General features: G+C 36.2%; 1 protein-coding gene across 2 annotated transcripts; it reads right to left on the bottom strand.

The window, feature by feature from the left end:
* Positions 1 to 1,092: 1,092 nt before the first annotated feature.
* On the bottom strand, positions 1,093 to 21,439 carry LOC146479314 (importin-7-like). Of its 2 annotated transcripts, XM_085110944.1 has the most exons (29): positions 21,250 to 21,439; positions 20,862 to 20,943; positions 19,433 to 19,592; positions 18,561 to 18,719; positions 17,655 to 17,811; positions 17,333 to 17,422; positions 16,902 to 16,996; positions 15,342 to 15,412; positions 15,131 to 15,233; positions 14,897 to 14,942; positions 13,240 to 13,339; positions 12,568 to 12,767; positions 11,653 to 11,742; positions 10,967 to 11,132; positions 10,490 to 10,531; positions 10,238 to 10,362; positions 9,824 to 9,940; positions 8,968 to 9,034; positions 8,662 to 8,787; positions 8,400 to 8,497; positions 8,045 to 8,140; positions 7,775 to 7,861; positions 6,741 to 6,874; positions 5,058 to 5,206; positions 4,852 to 4,908; positions 4,298 to 4,368; positions 3,829 to 3,949; positions 2,886 to 3,002; positions 1,093 to 2,548 (listed from the first exon to the last, which is right to left on the bottom strand). In XM_085110944.1, exons 1-29 carry the CDS (start codon positions 21,436 to 21,438, stop codon positions 2,469 to 2,471), a joined length of 3,195 nt encoding a protein of 1,064 aa, XP_084967070.1. In that variant the 5' UTR covers position 21,439; the 3' UTR covers positions 1,093 to 2,468. The 2 variants fall into 2 exon arrangements, 1 of the variants encoding a protein (XP_084967070.1); XR_014864942.1 differs by lacking the exon at positions 1,093 to 2,548 and having other exon boundaries at positions 3,829 to 3,951; positions 4,299 to 4,368.
* Between the last annotated feature and the right edge of the window lie 679 nt (positions 21,440 to 22,118).

Raw genomic sequence — 22,118 nt, 5'->3', positions numbered from 1 at the left:
ATCCTCAAGATTGGAGGAATGGTCCTCGTGGCCTTTTTGATGAAGAAACTCATTTTTTCACTGCTGCCTCTGGATCAAAATCCAGAAATGATGGACCCTCCAGTGAGGATCCAGGATTTGCAAGAGAACACCAAATCTCTCCTTCTGTCCTGAGCGTCATCACAGGTTACTTTCCAGTTTCTTCCTCTCTAACACCTGAATTAAGCTATCATTTACAAATTAAACATGCAATAGGGTCATTTGCATGGTAAATTAGACTAGTACCGAGTCGATGGAGCGGCCTAACAAAACCGATTGTTAAAAGTCATTACTCGTGATGAGGAAGTGTTCCTGTCACGATACATCAAGACAAATAACAATTGAGAGAAGCGTGGAGGACAACGCGTTTCTTTTTCATCCCCTCAGTTTAGTGTGCAAAGTAAAATATTAAAGAAGAACGTATTTGTACCCTGGGTGATTAGTTAATTCACTTATTTTCCACCGAACGTGGTATTCAAAAGTAATTTAAAAGCTTATTACAAAGTGCGACAACTTGTTATTACAAAGTGCGATAGTTATTTTATTACAAAGTGTGACAAGTGTTATTACAAAGTGCGACAGGTATTACAAAGTGTGACAGTTTTATTACAAAGTGCGACACGTATTACAAAGTGCGATGATTATTACAAAGTGCGACAGAACAGACCCCAAACTAGTTTTCGCCGACCATCCAAGACAAATTCTTTGGCAATAAAGCCGGCGATGACGCCGCAGAAATCAAATTCCTTCATTCAGAGCTAGACAAAAATAGAACTCCGACTTTTCCCCGACATGTTTTTTCCTGACCGTTGCAACGTTGATTACGCCGCGCCCCCAACCCCCTCCAACCCGAAAATATCCATTCTATACCTCTCTGGCACTTAGGACTCGCAACACGAAATTGTTGTAGGCTGCATCGAAATGGATCGGATCTCAAAACGCACAATCGTTCGTATTGCTGCTGAAATTTTATCAACTCTGTTGATAAACCAAACATTCGTTGGAAAAAGCAGTTTGCTCGGATTTCCATTGTTTATCGTTTGTTCTATGCTTTTGTCACTTTACAAAGATGTCTAGAGAGGTGAAACTAATTCTTTTAATGAAATAAAAGTGTGAAAATCCTTTATATATACGTAACAAAGCACAAAGTGCTGCTTGAATTGACCAACTGAGAAGTATTTGTTTTGCTCTTTTAATAAAATGTTTTGCAAGAGTCATTTTAGCCACTTTACGCTTGAGTTTCTGCTTATCTTGATCTGTCCCTCAACTATCTAAGACGCTCTGCACTATGAAGACAATTCATTACAACAATCAGAATCATTTCACTTGTTTAACTCGAACTTTCTACGGCAAAAGCATGTAAACCCGATGTTGTTAAAAAATAATAATTAGATAATGGAGTCAGCATAACTGACTTCAGATTCTGATTGCTGTAGTAAAACGTGACAAGAAAAAAGGCCTGCCTGTATCTTGCTCTTTCATTAACAAAAATAACGCTGTTTCTTTCTTTCTATTTTTCGTTTTTCCATTCTCCGTGTCCAAAATCAGTCACTTGTTTCAGCTTTGTTGTTCTCTACCTTCACCACTATCAACTGTACAGAGAACCGGCAGTTTTACCTCTGCTTAAAAGTGGCCTCGAGTGTTCAAGGACCAATACAACACTTTTCCCTCATTTCCAAAAAAGGGAAAATTTAACATTGAACAGGCCCACAGGAAAGCGCTCTTTAGAAGATTTTTTTATGTGCACTGAAATCAACCGTGTAGTTAACCAAAGTTACGTTTGTTGTCTGCGAGAATCAAATGAAAAATCTGACACATTTTCTCTACTTTCCTCCTGGGAAAACTGAACAGTAAACAGCCCAATATCAGGGCTTTCTCAGACGCTCTCTCGAAACCTTACAATTCCTTGTATTAAAGGAAAGGAGATAAAGGAAATGCCAACTGTTTTTAGGCTTGTCAAGTATTTGGTAGCTTTCTAGTGTTTTTCCAAAACGCCTACAATTTCCCTGCCAAAAACGTTTTCGATCTTTGATCAAAATAGCGCTTGTGAAACTTCAAATTGAATGAGAACCGTAGAACTGACCCTTAATAAAATAATTATGTACACCGTACTACAGCTTCGCATCTGGGAGTAGGGGATCTTAACAGCAATCAAGAACTCTTGCACTCCTTCAATTCACTTTCGTACTGCACGTCACGCAATACGTTACTTCTGCAAAAGCAGCGTCACGCAACCACGCAAGTCACGTAAGTGCATGTGCCTGTTCCGTTGTGCAAAGATTAACTTTGAAGCCAAACAATCAATCAATAATTTTCATGTCATCTGCACAAGTAAGAGAACTCTTTCCCTACAAACTGTCTCAATTTCCTGGGAAGTCAAATGTGTTTCCAAGTTGTCTGGCGGCATTAACACATCTTTGCTAAGTGACTCGCCATAAGCCATAGTCCTGTCACTGTCCAAAGTTGAACGTTGGAGGTACCGCCATGTTTGTGAACATGTAGCCTCCTTGCTGCTCTATTCTCTTGGATTCTGTTGCAAAAATAAACCGAACATTGTCAGGAACTTTTCAACGACTTGCTAACGTGACTACAATATCAAGTTCTGAGCCCCTATCAGACACCAACTTGGCCTGCCTCGAGTTTCCGCAACCTCCAAGGCAAAATTTTTTGAAGGGTTTGTGTACGAGAAATGCGAAAACCGCGAGAAACTTGATGTCTCTCTAGTGTGACTCGCACGCGAGGGTGGCCATTTTGTATGTCTTCCCCATAATAACACACCCAATCAAAGCCAAAAGTCTTGAGTCATCCCCCCTCCCTGCCCCCTCAAATCTCCCTTCCCGGCACTGTATATTTATATTTCTGCTCACCTAAAGCAGCGTTTCTCTGCTCGGCCTGCACAAACACGTCCTGTAGAGCCTTGGCTTGCACGCCATTCAGAATACTAGTCAGTTCTGAATACCACTCCGGGTCGCTAGTCTGCAGGGCTAAAAAGAAAAAAACAACAACAAATGCTTGTGACGGAACTATCCTGAGTTATGCGACAGTCTACGACCTAACCTCACGAGAAACATCGCAAAAATGCCATAACCAAATCCAGGCCGTGCTTTCGACTCGTTCGCAAAGGCGCGAAGTTCTGTTGTTGATAGCCAGGAGAGGTAATGTCAAAGTTGACTCCTGGGAAGCAACCCGCTCATTGTTGAGACTTTTAACCATCTGGGAAACAAGGATTGTAATTATTACAGTAACAGGAGTTAGGGCAGTTTTCAGTCGAGTGTCGTAAAACCAAAACCAAAGTAATTACTCTGGCCAATCGCAACAGATGTAAACAACACAACGAGCCAATCAGAATTCGAAGCAAATAGATGTAACTGGCGCCAAGCGCGGGAAAACGCGTGCGGCCAAAACACGATTGGTTTTGGTTTGGATTCCTATTGGTTGAGAAAATGGCGCGAGTTTTGTTAACCAATCACAAAGCGTAGTAATGCAAAACCAAAGCAAACGCGAAATTACTTTCGACACTCAATTGAAAACTGCTCTAACTCTGACCAATCACGACTGACGCGAACAATGCATTGAACCAATCAGAATTTGAAGGAAATACTTGTAACCGGCGCCAAGCGCGGGAAAACGCGTGCAAGCGAGGCACGTTTGATTTTGCTTGTCATTGGTTGAAAAATTGGCGCGAGTTTTGAGCGTATCAAGGCAAAACTAAAGCAAACCGCAAAATTACTTTCAACGCTTAATTGGAAACCACTCTATCATTCACTAATAAAGTAATTTGCGTTTTAAATGACGCAGACGTGGTTATACCTTGAATTGAAGCCCTGAAGGCGATAAATTCATCAGTTTCTTCGTTGTCCACGGATGTCGTGAAGTTTTCAAGCGCCGTTTCTTCGTCTTCCACTTCCTCATCGTCCAAGTGTTCTGCAGCCTGCAACAAATCGAGATCAACTTTTAGGGACTTGAATTAAAGTTAAAACAAAGAGTAGCAAAAAGAGGAAAGCATAAACGCTACAGTGAAAAAAAAAAAGATAAATAATAACAGTTATATACACCGCACTGCAACTTCACATTGGGGACCAGACAATCTTAACAGCAATGAAGAACCCTTGCACTCCTTCACTTCACTTTCGTACATGTCACGCAATGTTTACTTCTGCAAAAGGAGCGTCACGCAACCACGAAAGTCACGCAAGTGCATGTGCCTGTTCCAATCTGCAAAGATCTAAAAACCTGTAATGACAATCTTTACGCAAATTCATGAGAACTAACAGCCAACCTTTTTTGCAAGACCTTCGATATATTGTACATCATCTTCGTTGATTTCGTCCTCGTCACTTGCTAGCTCGTCTAAAAGAAAGACAAACAATGAACAAAAAACGGAGCAGCTCATCAAGGAGCATTGAATCTACTCGCCGAGTATTAAGGACGGTGCCTACTAATACAGAAGTATTGTTGTACAGTTTATGACTATGCGGGAAAAGTAGATCCTAGTGTGGGCTACTGGAATCCAGAAAGAAAACGGGGGGTAGCGGGGCATCTTTTAAAGAAAAATAAGCAACAATTATTGTAAAAAAAGTCAGGAAAATACAAAGCATGGCGTTGTCTTTTTTCCAAATTGAAGCTTTATTATTTCTCGAAAATGCATGGTTACGCCCAATTTTTATTTTTTTTGGATACCAAGAGCACTTGCTAAGTTCTGCTTTTTCTTTCTTTTGCAAGACTTTCGTTTCGAGAAGAGATGTGCTTTTTCGTGATACGTCCAGTCTACAAGTAATAGAAATGAAGCCCATAAATGGCGAAACAGGACAAAGAAAAAACTTTAAAGCATACCCTCATCACTTTCTCCCTCATCATCATCGTCATCGTCATCATTATCATCACCTCGGCCTGAAGAAAAAGACACATGACAGTTGATAAGCTAATCTGCTTCAGTTATTGTAATCCGTAGAATGCTGCCCGCAAACCGCCATTTACTGTGGACGGATATTTTGCTGTATGACCCCAAGGTTGTAAGGGAAAATGCTTTATTTACTTACTTTCGTACGCTCTATTGAGGCCTGAGAATACAACTAACAAGGCCGGTAGGATCTGGGGCGAGCACATCTGTAAAGCCTGCGGTCTCATCTCTCTTGGAAGACCCATCAGTGCACAGAACCCCAACACAAACATCTTGCGATCATGGATACTGAAATAATACATACAAAATTAACCAGAGAATAATATGGCAAATTGGTTAACACGTTGGATGGATAAGGGGTTTAAGTCCGGGCTTCAGTTTGTGAAACAGAGTGAAGAAATCCCTTATTTGTGGATAAGTCCCTCATACAGTGGATAAAAATTAATGTTTCTCACCAAATTAATTTTGTCAGCTGGTGAGCGATTTTTCAGAGATTTTGCCATTTACATACATTTTTCTCTCTTTCACCTTATAATCTTTGTCAGCACAATGGAATGTAATTTTAGCTCTGCCTTTCAATGCATTAAATAATTTTTATAATGTTGCAATTTTAGGACGTACTAGCGTTGAAGTTGTGTTATTATTATCATCATCATCATCATCATTATTATTGTAAAGCACTTAGGACAAGCAGTGATTTCCAGCGCTACATAAATAAATATTAAGTATATTAAGTATATTATTATCATTATTATTATTATTATTATTATTATTATTATTATTATTATTATTATTATTACTATTATTATTATTGTTATCATTGCAATGCAAATCTTATGATGTTGTATTCTAATTCGTTGGTAGTTCTGAGGATGTGTAATATACGCATTATCCTTTATTTAGATATCTTATAGTATTTATATTGTATTTTGTTTCTTTAATATATCTCATTGTAATTGGTTTCTGAAAAACCATTAGTGGATGGAATCAATAAAGTTGTATTGTATTGTATTATTATTATTATTATTATTATTATTATTATTATTATTATTAAGATATCCACTCTGAAACAATTGGTGCTATTCCAAAGTCTTTCTGCATGCAGATGTATAAATGGGTACTACTGAGTTGCAAGTAAACCTGTAAACCTAACAGCAAAACTGCTTGTTGAACAAATTTCTTCAAACATCGAATCATTTTAATTGATCTTTGGTAATCACTTCCTACATTCTCCTAACCCGTACGTTTGATCAAGCAGTGATATTGTAAGGATAAATTCAGTGCTGATAACTTTGGGGACAGATGTTTGTTACATTACCAGTGACAAGTGTGTTTGTAACATAAAGTTTAGTTTCCATGCTGTAATGCGCCTTTGATCATTCGATGTTATAAGAAGCAATATAAGTTATTAATTATTATTATTATTATTATTATTATTATTACTATTATTATTATTATTATTATTATTGATTTTCTGTGAATTGTTGTTTTTCTGTTTTTTGGAATTGGAACTTTTAACTTGTAAATAGTTTGGAATATGTTGATTAAGATGTTGGTTTTTATTATTTTTATTATTATTATGACATTTGTATTTTCTTACAAAGTTTGTGCTTGAAAATTAGTCTCGAAATTGGAATGAATTGTAAATAGGTTTTAATAGTTCTTTTCTCAACTTTTAACTTGTAAATAACAATTTCAGCTGCTTGGTATATGTTAATAAAGATTATTATTATTATTATTATTATTATTATTATTATTATTATTATTATTATTATTATTATTATTATTATTATTATTATTATTATTACTATTATGTGCTTACCCAAAGAAGCAGTCATAATCATTCACCCACTGAGAGAAGAACTGTGCTGTGACTGTTTCTTGAGTGTTTGGAAACTGTAGTTTCTCCAGGATGCTCAGAAGAAGAGGTGCGTTGTATACCAACCCTGCTATAGCCTGCAAACACAGATATGAACACTATAAGGGCTGTGTGTGCTTTAGTGACTTTTTTATTTATTTATTTATTTATTTATTTATTTATTCATCACAATTTAATGGCACAGTAAATCTATATACACAAAAAAAGAAAGAAAGAAAAAAAAGTCATAAGGATAATCTGTAAAAGGGTAGAACACTCCACACAGCTGAGGGGTCACTTTTTGATTGACTGCAACTAGTTGTCATAGCCAGCACAGCTAATCAGTGTAGGTATTGATCATGTAATGGCTTTGTGAAGCTGTGGTGTTTATGCAGACATGAACTTTCTCTGAAGCAGCAAATGTCTACATGCAGGCTAGAGTATCATAGTTTTGCACTCATTTAATTATTATGGCACTGACTCACAGGAAGAAAACTACAGCCACAGAGTTTAGAGGGGAGCAGGGATGGTGCTGTGGTGAGAGTACTCGCCTCCAACCAATGCAACCTAGGTTTGATTCTTGAACTCAGCGTCATATGTGGGCTGAGTTTGTCGTCCTTACTCCAAGTGGTTTTTCTCTGAGTACTTCGGTTTTCCCCTCTCCTCAAAAAACAACATCTCCAAATTCCCAAATTCCACTTCAATCTGGAGAGTGCATGGAATTATGCACTATACAAATTTACAATTATTTTTTTTTTAGGATGAGATTTTAAAAGAGCTATTTTCTGGAAGATTTACTGTCAAAAGTACAAGCTAGTACAAGACAGTATAACCCAAAGACTTCTGCTCCAAAAGTACTTTCGGATTATCACATATTCCTTTTCCCAAATAACAGCGTTAAAGGACAGTAACCCGACCAGTGTTGAGGAAATCTAGCACTACAACATAGAATGTAAAGGTGTGTTTTGAACAGCTCTCATGTTTACTGGTTTTCTTACCACTTGTAAGCACATGGTTCGTAATTCACTCTCCTTCACCTCCCTTGTCAATCTTTCCAAAGCTGCTTCAACATAGAATGGGAGCCACTACAAGAAAACAAACAAACAAAAAATACAGTGAGAAGTGTTAGCCGTTTTAGAAAGAAAACCAGTTAACTTTTAGATTCTTGGGACAAAGTTGGTCAATTTCTAGGCTTTCACCAAGAGCGCAATGTGAATTATTTTTTGAAAAAGAATCAAAACTTATCTCAAGCTTCATTGTTGTCAAACCTGATCTATAAGGCCACGGCACTGAAGGATTGTTACTTCCAACAATTTGGCTGCGTTACACTGCTGATCCTCCTGTGCTGAAGAGTCTGTCATCATCTGATGGTTAATAAACAAATATGTTAACAAATAAAACTGATAAAATCTTGAATAATATACAAAGGTTAAGAAATGAATGAAATGAGACCGAGGATGGTTATTGTCGTTTTAAAATTCAATTTTGGTTTATTACAAATATCAGCAAAAATTTACATTATTTTGGCTCTATTACAGAGTAAGAGTCATGTAATTAAATTAAATTGTCAGATGGCTCTGGATATAGAGATAAAGAGCACACTTGTCCAAAAATAAAACCGACCTTTTTACACATGTTGTATATAATTTCTAAGTTCTTTGGATTTGCTAAAAAGGCAGGCGTGTCCACTGTGATGTAGTTGTGCAGACAGGGCATCATTTCTGAAAGAGACAAACATTAGTTGTAAGCCAAAGGAATAACTTAAGATATAACAGTGAACAGTTTTGACAGGAGGCTAGATATTCTCCACATAAATTATACATTGTAAATAACATTGTCAGTTATAATAACAATGATTACAATCATGATTATTATTTATAATTACCTGCAAAATAGTCAAAAGCATCTCTCTGAAAAGCCTCGTACAACATATAAAACACAGACCACATAGACTCAGAGATCTCAAAGCATGTGCAGGTACAGATGATGGATAAAATGTCTTCATAAAACTCTGAAAAACAAAACAAATACACAAGTAAGACCATAAACAGACTTAAATTCACAGATGAACTCTAAAAGTAATACTGGTTACAATTCAAGAATGCAATCAGCAGTCAAGCAGTATTAATCTAATAAACAATCTCATAATTATTCATTTAATGATACAGAATCTGATCAGAATATTTCCTACCCATTACAGAAAGCTCCAGGACTTTCGCAATTAACGAGATCACTACTTGTTCCAGCTGATGGACAATCTGAAAACAAATTACACACAAAATAAATTACCACATAAAAAAGCTTAAAACTTGTATGAGGGCAATGACTCACAAACAAGTTTCGGAGCCTACTTCACCAGAAGTGTTTATACAACCACCAGAGAAACATATGATATCATCAACATCAAGGATTCCTTTATGCCAACATACATGTACCGCTTGGAGACTAAAACAAATCTTAAGTCTTTTTCTTTTTCATGTAATTTCCCTTTTGGTAGTACTGATGCTAAAGTATGCCTCACTAAAGCCCATCTTCCAATAGGCTCCTTCTCCATTTGGCCAAATGTTTACCCCCCCTTCCCCCTCCCCCCTCCCCTTCCTCTCTTGGCACACGTGGATGAAATAATCACAAGATCATGATTAAGTATTTGAATGAAATTGCATCCCATAATTATATTGCTAGTCAGAAATCCCATTCAAGCAACCATTGTATTATTTGTTAATTTGGATATCGATCCAAATTAACTATTAATTTGGATACCGATCCAAATTAACTATTAATTTGGATACCAAAGATATTTTGAAATGATATATTCCTGACAAAATCAGCATTATTTTTTACCCTTAAATAATACACAATTTAATTAATAGGTAATACGACTACATGCTGTCCAATTTGGAAATAATTGGATTCAAAAAATTCCTCGGACTGCCAAATTGGACTCAGCCTACAGCCTCGTCCAATTTGGCAGTCCTCCGAATTTTTCTAATCCAATTATTTCCAAATTGGACAGCATGTAGTCCTATTACATATACTAACATTCCTACCTCTTTTGATGCTTCCATTACATTCAACATGGTCTCTAATGTGTTCAGAATTCCCATGGCAGTAACGGCTTTCTCATCACTATCTTCACCATCTAACAGTTGGATAAAGGTCCCTGCCTGTAAATTAAACAAAAATCAAAACACGGTTAATCATTAAGAAATGACCATAAAATGTTGAGAACTCGGGTAACTTCTATTAATAATTATTGGCACATTGTAAGTGTAACTTCCTTAAAAAACAAATCTGAAAATGATTGGAAATTTTAGGATTTCAGTGCTTGTGCTGTATCTCTGCCATTTCACAAACAGATCATCTTTGTTACGCAGTCCAAAAGATTCAGCTGGTTTAGTTATGAGCCTTCTACGGTTTTTCTTAGCTACATGCTTGCGAACTTAAGAATACCACCAACTCACCAGATCTTGGGCAATATCAACTGCAATGCCTGCCACCTGGTGTTGGTCTCCATATGTAGAGATGAGCTTTTGCATGACACCTGTAAGGTCATCATTCTCTGTTTCACGAATCACCTTTAGCAACTCTGAAAAGGGTGAAAAAGGAACAAGATGTTAATCAATACTCGAGGGGGGCCAGGAAAGATTGACCTTCACAAGCATGAACATTCTCAAAATAACACAAATGTAAAAAAAAATATCTGAATCACTTACCCAGGATAACCTGACGTACATGCGGTTCAATATATTTCTTAGCTGCAAAAATAATAAAATGTAAAATCAGCCATCTAAACTGCATAAATAACATTACAAATTTCCACTAATTTTGCAATAAATTTATTATTATGTACATTTATCTACTACATCTGCACCAGGGAAACCAGCAATCGATTCAGTTTGTTTACTTCTTGCAAAGAACAAAAAAATAAAGATCTTTTGAGAATTCATCAGCTGGCATAATAAAAGAAAATTGAAACTTCGGAGAACACTTTCAGAACTGTTACAAGAACAAAAATGCTTAAAGCAATGAATTTTGCTTAACAATGCACAAAAAATTTAGACAATTACAACAAAAAACATTTTCCCTGGATTAGACACAATTTTTACTGTTCCCAACAGTTTCTCAGTATTAAAATATTAATTCTAAATTCTTAATAAAGTTATTCTAAAACAAATGAAAGGTTATCTTACATTCTTCCTGTTTTTCTATGAGAAACTGCAAAGCAATGGCTGCCTCGACTTTGACTGGCGGATCATTGTCTTCAGTCAAACACAGTCGTGCAGAGTCAACAGCTGTAGCAAGATTTCTTTCATTTTTGAAAGTTATGTCTCCGAAACTGTGCAAAACCCAGCAAGCCTAGGAAAGCAACAAGATAACAGAGCATTGAACTGAGTTGATGTCATATTAAATTTAAGCACTTTATAGTATGGCAGAATACAGCTGTATCAACAAACATTCTGTACTCACTGTTCTACACGTATATTATCATTGTATTAGTTGAGAGAATGTGTTTTAAATAATGATCATTTTCTCTATTCTTATGATCTGTTTGTTTGATCAAGTATTGATATTGTGAGGAGAAATTACATGTTGACCATGGTTTTCACTATTGGGGCTTACAGCCAGTTAGAAAACTGTTCAGCTCGATCTATTAAGTGATCTCCTAATTAAACTGCACAACTCATTAGGTACAACTGCATTCCATAATATGTGAAAACATACAACAATTGCTGTTATTGATGAAGCACAAGGTTCACAGAAGAACAAAAAGAACAAGGACAATGTTTCTACCAATATTTCTGAGGCTTTCTACATTATTTTACACAGGCATACAAGACATGCAACACTGTACCAGATAAAACAGCCTGTACCTTACCCTGGCTCGGAGATATCCCAGGGAACTTGTGAACTCAGGGAAAACATGTTGAACCAACATATTTTCAAGCTGTGTCCTGTACATTTTTCTCTGCAAACAATGAAGGGGTAAAAATTAAATTCATCATATCATGAAGGTTTTGTTATCACCCTCTCCAGGTTTTGTACAATAATGAATAATGAACTGAAAGCTGCAAACAGAGTACTGTATAGTACAGGTGAAGGTGGGATGGCCAAGCAGACTTCTACGGTGTCTGAATCAAAGCCGGCCCACAGTGGTTATTCCCAGCTGGAAAAATGGCTGCTCAAGCCGATCTGAATTAGATTGGTCATTCTGAATAAATGAATAGATAATAAGTCTTGTAAATTATCAGAAAAAAAATTTCCTAGCTTATTACTACTTATTATCTATTTCAATTTCATAGCATTGGGTGGATGGCTGGTTCACTAAATCTTTAAGTGTACATAACACTTATTTAATGTGCCTGCAAGATGCAGATAATTTAGTGTGTTGCTTATATGATTAGTGTCCAGTGTACTCGCGAGATGCGAAGTCCTGAGACATAACCCCAAAGCCTGCGACCTGCTCACCGCATGAGTCACCCATAGCTCAGTGGTTAGAGCATCAAAGCTAGTTATTGGAAATGTCGTTGTTTTGATTCCCGCTGGGGGCTCAGAAAATTTTTTCTGAGAATTTACGTACACTTATTATCTATTTCATTTTCATAGAATTTCAGTGGTTACAAGGATATCATAACAAAGATATACAGTACTGCAAATGGTAATCCTGGGATGGACTAGCATTCTATCCAAGGGGGAGGTACATGTATACTATGCTCCTAGCTGCTTAATACTGCCCCAGCATAGCTTACGTTTAGCTTACATATGACTGTTCATCTCAAAATAATTTTATTACCTTTAATAACACATCAGCCAAGGTTCCAATCATGTGAAGAGCTCCATCTTTCTGCCGAGGGTCACGCTGCTCTGCTGGCACATTTAGCAAATGTACACAGAACACCATGGTAGGATCAAGGACTTGTTTCCTCTTGGAAACAGCTGTGTGGAGAAGGGTGGCTGCTGCCGTCACAGGTGAAACAAAGTCTTCAAAGATATCTGTTAACAAACAATAATTTAACTCTATCATAAGAGTCATACATTTCCATGCACACTTACAATGTTAGAGAGGTGGCCACTCTGAGACAGACCCCTCTTTAATATGGGCACCTTTCTTTAAAGCACACATTTCCCTTAACCCTTTAAGTCCTAACAGTAATCAGCAAAAAAATTTCTTCTTGTAATATCAATGCTTATTCAACTCCAGATATTTAATAACTTCTCCCAGTACTTTTATAACAAAAGCATGGGGGCAAGATAGGAGAATTTTTTCTTTGATATTAGGGGTTAAAGGGTTAACCATTTCTAAGGCTTCTTTAGACAGACAATTTTCTACAGCAGACTCCTCTGGAAGCCAGCCAGCTGTCATAGTAACTGTTCTTACATTATGTAGATCAAAGAGCAAAGCTTGTACATACATAATTTTTCATAAAATTAATGTCAATAAATATGCTGAAGTTGTGCTAATTACCATATTTAACTCTGATAAACTCATATGGATCTTCTTGCCAAAGTTCATCGTCCTCATCAGTGTAACACATCAAGGGAAAAACAACGTCTTGAATTATTGCCTGTCAGGACAACAACATACAAAAACTGTAATAATGCACACCTATAGCTTAAAGTAATTAATGACAGATTAGATTACAGTAAAGATGTGTTTACACAGGAACAAACTTGTACTAGTACAAACAAATAATAGAATGTTGTATGTAGACAATGTACATGCTCAGTCCTAGAAAACTAAGTAAGGGACACTTCGCCTGTTTTTTTTTTGTCTGTTTATTTGTTTGTTTTGTTTCATATTCTTGTTGTCACTGAAATTATTGTCTCGTTTAATCACCTTCTATTACCGTTTTTGTTTGTCATTCATGTTAATTGATATTAATTTATTTACCTGATAATATTACATATGTATGATTGTATTTTCTCTAACTTATGAGTCTGTTAAATTGTTTGCTTTCAATCTAAGACTATTGTAAAACTATTTTAATCATATTTATGTTAATTCGCTGTGCAATTACTGTACTCTTGACTAAGGTAAATAATCCTACACTACCCGCCTAGATTAGCGAATGCTATTTGCAGGCCAAGTGTCATTGTAATATTAAACTACAGTCAAACCTCTTTATTGCGGACACCAAGGGGACAGGAATAAGTGTCCGCATTATAGAGGTGTCCGTTTTAGAGAGGTAGGCTTTATATGGATTTCGGTCTCTCAGGGACCAAGTGAACTGTCCGTTATAGGGAGGTGTCCGTAAGGATAGGTTCCACTGTACAAAGATTAATAAAGTTGAAAGTTGACGAAAGAAAGTTGAAAGTTTGTTTCCTTTTTTAAAATCTTTCCCACAACAGCCTATAAGTCACTCATTGATGTGACCTCCCATGTGAGGCACCCACCCAGTAAAACAGGGTACACTACAAGTACCTATCCAGATTTTACTCAACTTCACAACAAGGTTGTTATTGTACAGTGGTTACCAATAACACTGAAGTGATACATGTAGGTACCGCCTTGAAAAAGAGTCAGATAAAGTTGCATTTTGGAAGACATCAATCAAAGTAAAGGTGTTGAAATTATTTTGAATTCTGAAAAGATTTAATTATGCAACAGAGCCAAGAAATTTACAATTTTACCAACTGACAAAATTAATGATAAAACTTTGATCAAAGATGATTTCCAGGCCAGTGCAACTAAAAGAAAGAACATCGTTTTGAGGATACCATATTTTTGAATTAAAAATTTTTAATTGCCGCACGTGATGATTTGAAGTAAAATCAGAGATGCGTATGAGGTACACAGAGCAAATTCTCACATGCAGTGAAATTAACAACATTTTTGCTCTTTTAGCTTGAACTGGTCTGGAAATTTAATTTTAATCTCGCTTTACTTTCTTTTAGCGGGTACGATCATCAACTGCTTGGCTCTGTTATCTTGAAATCTTGTAAGAATTCAAAATAATTTCAACAGCTTTATTGTGATCAATGTCCACCAAAACACAACTTAACTCAATTCTTTTAAAGGCAGTACATGTAACTGTAGGTCGCATGTCATTGGTACTGCTGTATTATAAAGAAAATGAACCAACACAAGGGGAACACTTGATTTTAAACAAACAATACACTACCTGTATATGTGGCCTCATTATTTTCCAGTGAAGTGAGTTTGAAATCCTAAAATAAAAAGAAATCTGTTCAGTTTTGATCAGTGACCTCTAGGTATTAACCTTTTTTTGCTTTTCAGTGTATCGTTTGTTGTAAACTGGTACAGCTGTTGAAATGACATCCCAATATGTAAAATAAAATGACCTGATCTACAATGTAACTGTAGTTGCTGTGAAATAATTACTGTTGAAACTAACCCATTTTTCAAGTAGTTTACAGTCTGCTGAAGAACTCGTGGTGCAACAAACACCTTCCGTCTGTACTGATCCAACACTTTTAGGAGAATCTGTGTCACACTGACTACAGAAAATAAACAAACAAGTTCTCGTTAACATAAAAAAGAAGCTCACTATTTTTGACCAGCACAAATAAAATTATTTGAGAATGTACAAATGCTGCAAGTCTTACCTGCAAACTGTTTACAATAGTACTCAGAAAACTGTTCATATTCCTTTGTTATTGAGCCAGGCGTCCCATACCTGAAAAAAGAACATGTATATTTAACCCTTTGCGGACCACTGTCCGATATATCGGACACCTTAGGTGACTGCAATTTTTTTACTCAGCAGCGATCCCAAATAAAGTTACCAGGCCCCCACGGTTACTTTCGTGTTTACAGTGCCTGTAGCTTTCATTAGCGAACATTTTCGTCTTTCTTTGAGCGTTTCATCGATATTTTCCGGCTTTTTATTCTCGATTATCTTTGTACAGCATGTCACGCAGGGAAATAATGTATTCCGCTCAAAATGTGATCGACTTTTTCCAAGGAACCTTTGATATTCCTTGCGATGGCGTCGAATCGGACATCGAAGGCTTCGAAGATGATATTCCCGATGTCGCTGAGTCCTTAGATTCAATTCCAATGGAAGAAGATGAAGAAGATTTGCCAAGGTTTCCTGACGAAATCAGTGAAGACGAAGACAGTGACTCTAGCGAATACCGCGATTCTGGCAAAGAAGAGAGAGAGTGTGGCCGTCCTGCACATTTTACATTTGAAAACATTGCATGGAGTGAAGAGAGGAGTGAGATCGATATTGCTTTATCTCATTTGTTGCTCTTGCGAGAGGAGTACCTTGGTCAGAAAAAGTGACTTTTTATTGTTGTATAGATGTAATTACTAGGTAAATTAGGTATCAAAACAATAGTTAGGAGTTGCAGAAAATAATTGGCCACACAACCGATTTTTTGAGCTGCTCACTTTTGTTTTATCCGCATTTGAAAATGGGAGAATTAATTGAGGTTTTGCCTTTGGTTAAATATTAACTAATATTATGATGTCATAATGACGTAGTATAATGTCACAAGTTAATTTTTTGATGAACATTTTTCTTGCAAGTTAACTTGTGAAAAAATTATCCAAATATGATAAACAGTTTTGGAGATATGGCTATTAAATCAGAAGCCACTGAAAAGTTTGAAAATTCATGAAAATTAATTTGGTCCACAAAGGGTTAAGGGTCGGTTTTGAACTCTTCATAATGCTCCTCTCCGTGTTAAGCCTGAAGGGCGTGTAGTGGGAATTTGTGGCTCACATGGACAAGAGGTGCCAACAACACATGCTTAATTATAAATATTTATTATCCCCGGCCCTCTTGGTTCACTGTTACACGTCAAGTAACAGTATCTCAAAGTGTCCTAGTACAAGGTTAAGGAGCAAGCAAATATTAATACCGCCGTACAGGTGTACTTGATATTTTGAAGAATATTAATTTTGATCAGAATCCCCTTACTAGGGCCAAAAACAAACAATAGGTCAGATACATGTACTGTAAGTTTAAATTGTCTCATTTTGGGTGATTTGATTCCATTTCCAGGGATGTAGCTGAGATCGATCATTAATAAACCCAGCTGGCTCTAGTGGGCTGTGCAGCCTTAAAATTAGCCTCAAGTACAATGTACTGTTGAAATTTCAGCTGGTTGTACAATACTGTAACTACTTTAAGTGCAATAAATTCCACGTAATTTTACCTCTCAAATACACGGCACAGAATATGAAGAGCCCATTTTTTGGCCTTCCACCAAGGAAGCTTAGCCAGTTCTTCCTCATCACCTTCCAATGCCACCTGAAAACAAAATCAATTTTTTTTATTGTGCATGATTAAGGCATGACTGGCTTTTAAAATAATGAATGTTTGCTATGGTCAACTCCATCAGGATCATCAATAATCATGAAGTTAAAATGACTCAATCAGTTACAGCAGGGAACAATTTAAATTGTCTGTTTTAGGGGATGGACATTATAAAAAAGGTGTTTGTGCTGAGTGGGATTCAACCATATACAGACGACAATGCATTTACAATACCCTGAAAGCTCTATTGAGCCCCACAAGGACTAATTTATTTATTTATTTACATGTACTTATTTTCAAATAATATTTATTTTTTAAATACATTCATACCTGAGGCACATCTCTTGCAATCACAGTCTGAAATATCTGCATCCACTTTCCAAATGACTCTGATGTGATTAATTCCATGGGAAGGACATACTGAAAACAAAAGTGCAATAGTGGGACAATTATAATTTATAGCTACACTTAAAAACCTGACTGTTGTTTTGGCTCACAGCTGTATTGCAAAACCTCTGAATATGGAGTGTGGAAAATCATTTCTGATTCAAAACCTTCCCAATAATACTACACACCAAATGTAATAAAAGTTACTACAAGAAAACAATTTCTTGGATTTGATTTCAGATAAGCATTAAAGAAAGTTACTTACCTGAATAAGAGCAAAAAATATCTTGAGGATTTGCTTCTGTATTTCTACTGATGGCTGAGAGGCATCTTCAACGATGGACGTGAATCTTGCATAGAGCTGCGGCAAAAGAACTTGCATGATACTGTGAAGAACTTGGCGTTCATCTGGCTTCTTGAATCTAATTTTAAAGGAAATATTTTTAACATTTAAATGATGTAAACAACACAAAAAAACAAATGCTGTAAACTAGTCAATGATTTAAAAAAATGTATATTATTACTAGCAGTAATTAATGACCATGTAATTTACAGGAGTGCATTTGACACCTTAAATTGAAAAAATTTGTCTGCATGTATAATTATTATTGTGCACCTTTAGCTTTCATGTTCATTTCCATTTGAATCTTTCTTTTTTAAATCTGGCTTTGCTGTATATTTCCTAAAATTTGCATCTTTACAGAATAATAATGTAAAACATTTTCGGTAATACAACAGTCTTGTACCGGGAGTCCTCAGGCTCTTTGGCCAGTGGTTGGTTGCCACGAAAGACTCTGGGGAACTGGAATTTTATTGCCGCAGAATTTCTACGGTAATAAAATGCCAGCCGTTACGGAGCAGCCAACCAAAAATTTAAATTTTTTCCATTTCCCCAGTCTCTCCTGGCAACCAACCGCTGGCCAAAAAGCCTAAGGACTGGGCACGAGATTGGTTAAACTCGTTCAATTTTTGTGGAAATGGAACTTACAGGCCACTATACTATTTTGGTCATCTACTCAAAAAGTATTCTTCCACAAACATAAAACCATGAAAATTTTGAAAGAAGAGATCTAATTTGTATATTGAAAGACATCTGATCTCTGATTTGAAATGTGTGTACATTTTGTGTTAATTTACATTTTTTAATACAAAAGCAATCTTTTCAACTTACTCATATTTCTTGACAATCTGGTACAGAGTAAGCAATGCACCCATCCATGTCGCTTGACTGTTCTCGGCCAGAAATCCGTTCACCTTGTCAATCACTCCTGGCCACTTCTCAGGAAAATCATGCCGAAGGATCTGACTTACACACACGGTGAGCTGCAACCTGGAATTGTAAGCAATTTTAAATGTTTTAACATTAAATGTTAAAACAAAATCCTGTATTACAAGGTGTGTAACAGGTGTGCGTGTCTATGGTACATGTATGTACTATGTGCATGTACTAGGGAAGTAGAAGTGGGGCAATAGAACAAATGGCACGTAAACATTTCAAAATCACAAGAGTGTGTGTAATAACAATAACAAAAATATTATAATAATATTTTATTGTTATTATTATTATTATTGTGGTGACAAAGCTCAGGTGGAGCAAAACAAAGATACATGTACATGTAGCATAGAAAAAAAATGGCACAATTAATTTTGTGAGTTGAATTTGTTGCTGCAAGCTCTTATTGTCACTCTCACAACTTTTCTACTAGTTTTTATTGGACACTTTTCCACCCTCCACAGAAATCACCATTTCAGAATTCTAATTTCATCTAAAAAATCCAGGACATCAAGAATGTTACTCAATAACTGTTAACCCTTTAAGCCCTAACAGTGATCAGCATCAAATTTCTCCTTTTAATATCAATGCTTATTCAACGACTGAGGTTATGAGAATTAAGCATATGATCATCCTTGGTAAATTTTCTTGATATTTTAATAACTTCTCCACAGTACTTTTATAAGGAAAGTATGAGGACAAGATAGGAGAATTTGTTCTTTGATATTAGGGGTTAAAGTGTAAATCCTTGCTGAATCACAAATCAATACCTTATAAGTTCAGGAGCATGAATCACTGCCTCGACAATATTCTCTCGTATGGTAGCTTTATCTTGATCAGAAATCACAAACATGGGAACACCATCAACAAGCTCAGTCTGATCTCTTTCCTTCCAATACTGAGAGATCATGTTCTTAAGGTAAATTCCACCTGCAGGGACAAAAGGTTAAGGGTTTTAGCAAAACTACTGTAAGTGATTATGTACAGTATCTTGAAATTGCTCCAAATAAGCTCTTTTTTGGCACAAAGACTGCAAGAAACTTAGTCCTGTATTTATTTTTTCAACACAAAGAATTACATGTAACATAAAAAATTGCTTTTTGCTAAAAACTGAACAAATTCCAAGTATTGGTTCCTCTTTTGTGATGATCGTTCTTGTTTTAAAGGAAAGTAATCAGCTAATTCCTTGTTTTAGCCTTTTGTACAAAATTACATCGTAAATTCATAACTAAAATAGAGCTCATTTGGAACAATAATTTTCAGACATTTTCGATATGTTAAAGCTGGGTGAAAGGAGTCCCTTCTATAATAGGGTAGGTGATTGCATGTGCATGCCTTGTCTTCAAGACAAGAAATGGAGACCCTGAGCAAAGACCAAGTTCCTAAGCAAAGAGGTTCATGTAATGTATACATGTACTTTATACTATAGGCCAAAAATCCATGCATGATGCTAATTTGCATATGCTGACTAATGATCATTTGCATGTGACATCATGGCGGCCATGTTGGTGGACAGGAACAATAAGATTTTTCTCCTCTGGGAGTTCCCTGCCGCTTTTATGCAAACTATGTGGACAAATTTTCTTTGTTTTGTCCACCAACATGGCATCAATGCAAACCACCCATAGGTTCAATCGCATACATAAGCCATTTTGCATGTTACAGGCCAATTCCTTTTTCCGTAATTGGTGAAGTGTGGGATGAAAATCAACCTGATTCAAAGAAAAAAACTATAGCACTGCAAGAGATTTTTGTAAATGGAGTTTATAAATCAGGCTGATTTTCGGCTGCTCGATCACATTCTTTCTGAAATCGGACCAAATCAACCCGATTAATCGTACAGTACATGTCAATTAGCCATAAGGAGCCATGACAAGTAGCAATTTAGGGAATTATGCGACACATGAATACACTTATCAATGTCCGCTAATTAACCCCCAACCAATAATCCTCAAGTATGAGGGGGCAAATTGTATTGAAAAAATAAATTAAATAGAATGAATTTGGTATAAGGTACATGTATGTGAAACCTGCCTTTGCTACCCTGATTAAACTGAACATAAACCAAGGTTCCCGCTGGTTTTACTATAAATCCATCAATTACCAACTACAACAATTGCATTGTAAGCTAATTAATATAGATAATAAGTTTAATTAAACTAGATAATAGTTTCCACGTATTAGTCTGTTGTTTCTTACCAGACTGCCGAATATCCATTTGTACTTCATTCGACATCACGACTTGAAGTAAAAGCGACAGAAATCCCGGCACTTTGTGAATCTGTCAAAAAAAAAGCAAATCCATTTAATCGTCAAAACGTTTCGTTCAAACTTTTCGTTCAATCTTTTCGTTCAATCTATGCTCGGAAAGTCTCAAAATCATAAGTTTTTTCCCTAATACAGTGCCATCAGGGAAAATGTTGGAACACTGGTTCTATCTATTGATACATATCTAAATTATATGTGAATTCAAAAAGAAAATAAAACTAAACAGTCAGTGACTTGCGAATATCGTGATGAGTTGAGCTCAATTGAGCAGACTCTTCACGCACATACGTACGTAAAGCATAAGTTTTGCAATCTTTACCTCATTTAGCTTTTTTTCCGCTTCTTCCCTCAGGTTTGGGTCAAATGTACTCGATAAGATAGTGGCAAGTTGCGGTATATCCATCTTGTGAAGGATTTTGTTCGAGTAAATTGGAATTTTTTTCCTCACGTCGTTACTCCATGTGCAATTTTTTCTCTTCCCGCGACTCTTCCCGGCAAAATTTGTCATGCGCAATGTAAGGCAGTCAGCTGACCCGTGTGATTGTAGGCATTGATCAGCACAGGTTACCCAGCCCCACACTGGGGGTTCGTCAACAGCTCAATCCAAAAACGCTAAATAATAGCAATAATAACGATAACAAATAAAAATAAATAAAATAAAATAAAATAATGGAAAAATCAAACATAGACAAAATCAACGAAACATAACAGCGGAACATCAAGGAAGTACAAGGCACTCGTTCAGTCAGTTGCCGGTTTTCTGGAACTATCATCTCAGCGAGTTCTGATTGGATACCAAATGGAATGTAGATAACCTAAGTAAAGAACATTGACATTCATTAAGGCATCTTAAATAAACGCAAATAGGCTCCTTTCTGAATATTTAAAGAAAGCTATTCAGTTTACTTGTCCAATTGCCTTTACCTCAAGTTAAGCGCACGCGAATTAACGCGGGTTGGAAATTAAGATTGTCTGCGGACATTTTCTGGGAGTGAATCCCGTATCGTCTTCATTACCATCGTCATCCTTTCCATCATTATTCAGCTTTTTAATATTTATTACCGTATTTGTTTTGAAAGTACAAAGTAGATAATTTAGATAAATTACCAGGGCAGGTTGAAAAGAAAGTGATGTGTTAATTTCTATGTATGTATAACTAGCTTATACTAACAAATATCTTTTTCACAA

Source organism: Pavona decussata, unplaced genomic scaffold (genome assembly GCF_977016875.1).
Source record: "Pavona decussata unplaced genomic scaffold, jaPavDecu1.1 SCAFFOLD_59, whole genome shotgun sequence".
NCBI classification, from domain to species: Eukaryota; Metazoa; Cnidaria; class Anthozoa; order Scleractinia; family Agariciidae; genus Pavona; species Pavona decussata.
Note: the sequence above shows the minus strand (reverse complement) of the source record. Positions and strands in the feature narration are given on the sequence as shown.

What these genes read in the sequence shown, in the direction of transcription:
- LOC146479314 (XM_085110944.1), bottom strand. Translation starts at nt 21,438, where the DNA reads ATGACAAATTTTGCCGGGAAGAGTCGCGGGAAGAGAAAAAATTGCACA. An exon ending in TTGATATTGCCCAAGATCTG is followed by an intron (nt 9,941 to 10,237) that starts GTGAGTTGGTGG and finishes TTTAATTTACAG; the next exon opens with GCAGGGACCTTTATCCAACT. An exon ending in TGCTTTTGACTATTTTGCAG is followed by an intron (nt 8,498 to 8,661) that starts GTAATTATAAAT and finishes TGTCTCTTTCAG; the next exon opens with AAATGATGCCCTGTCTGCAC.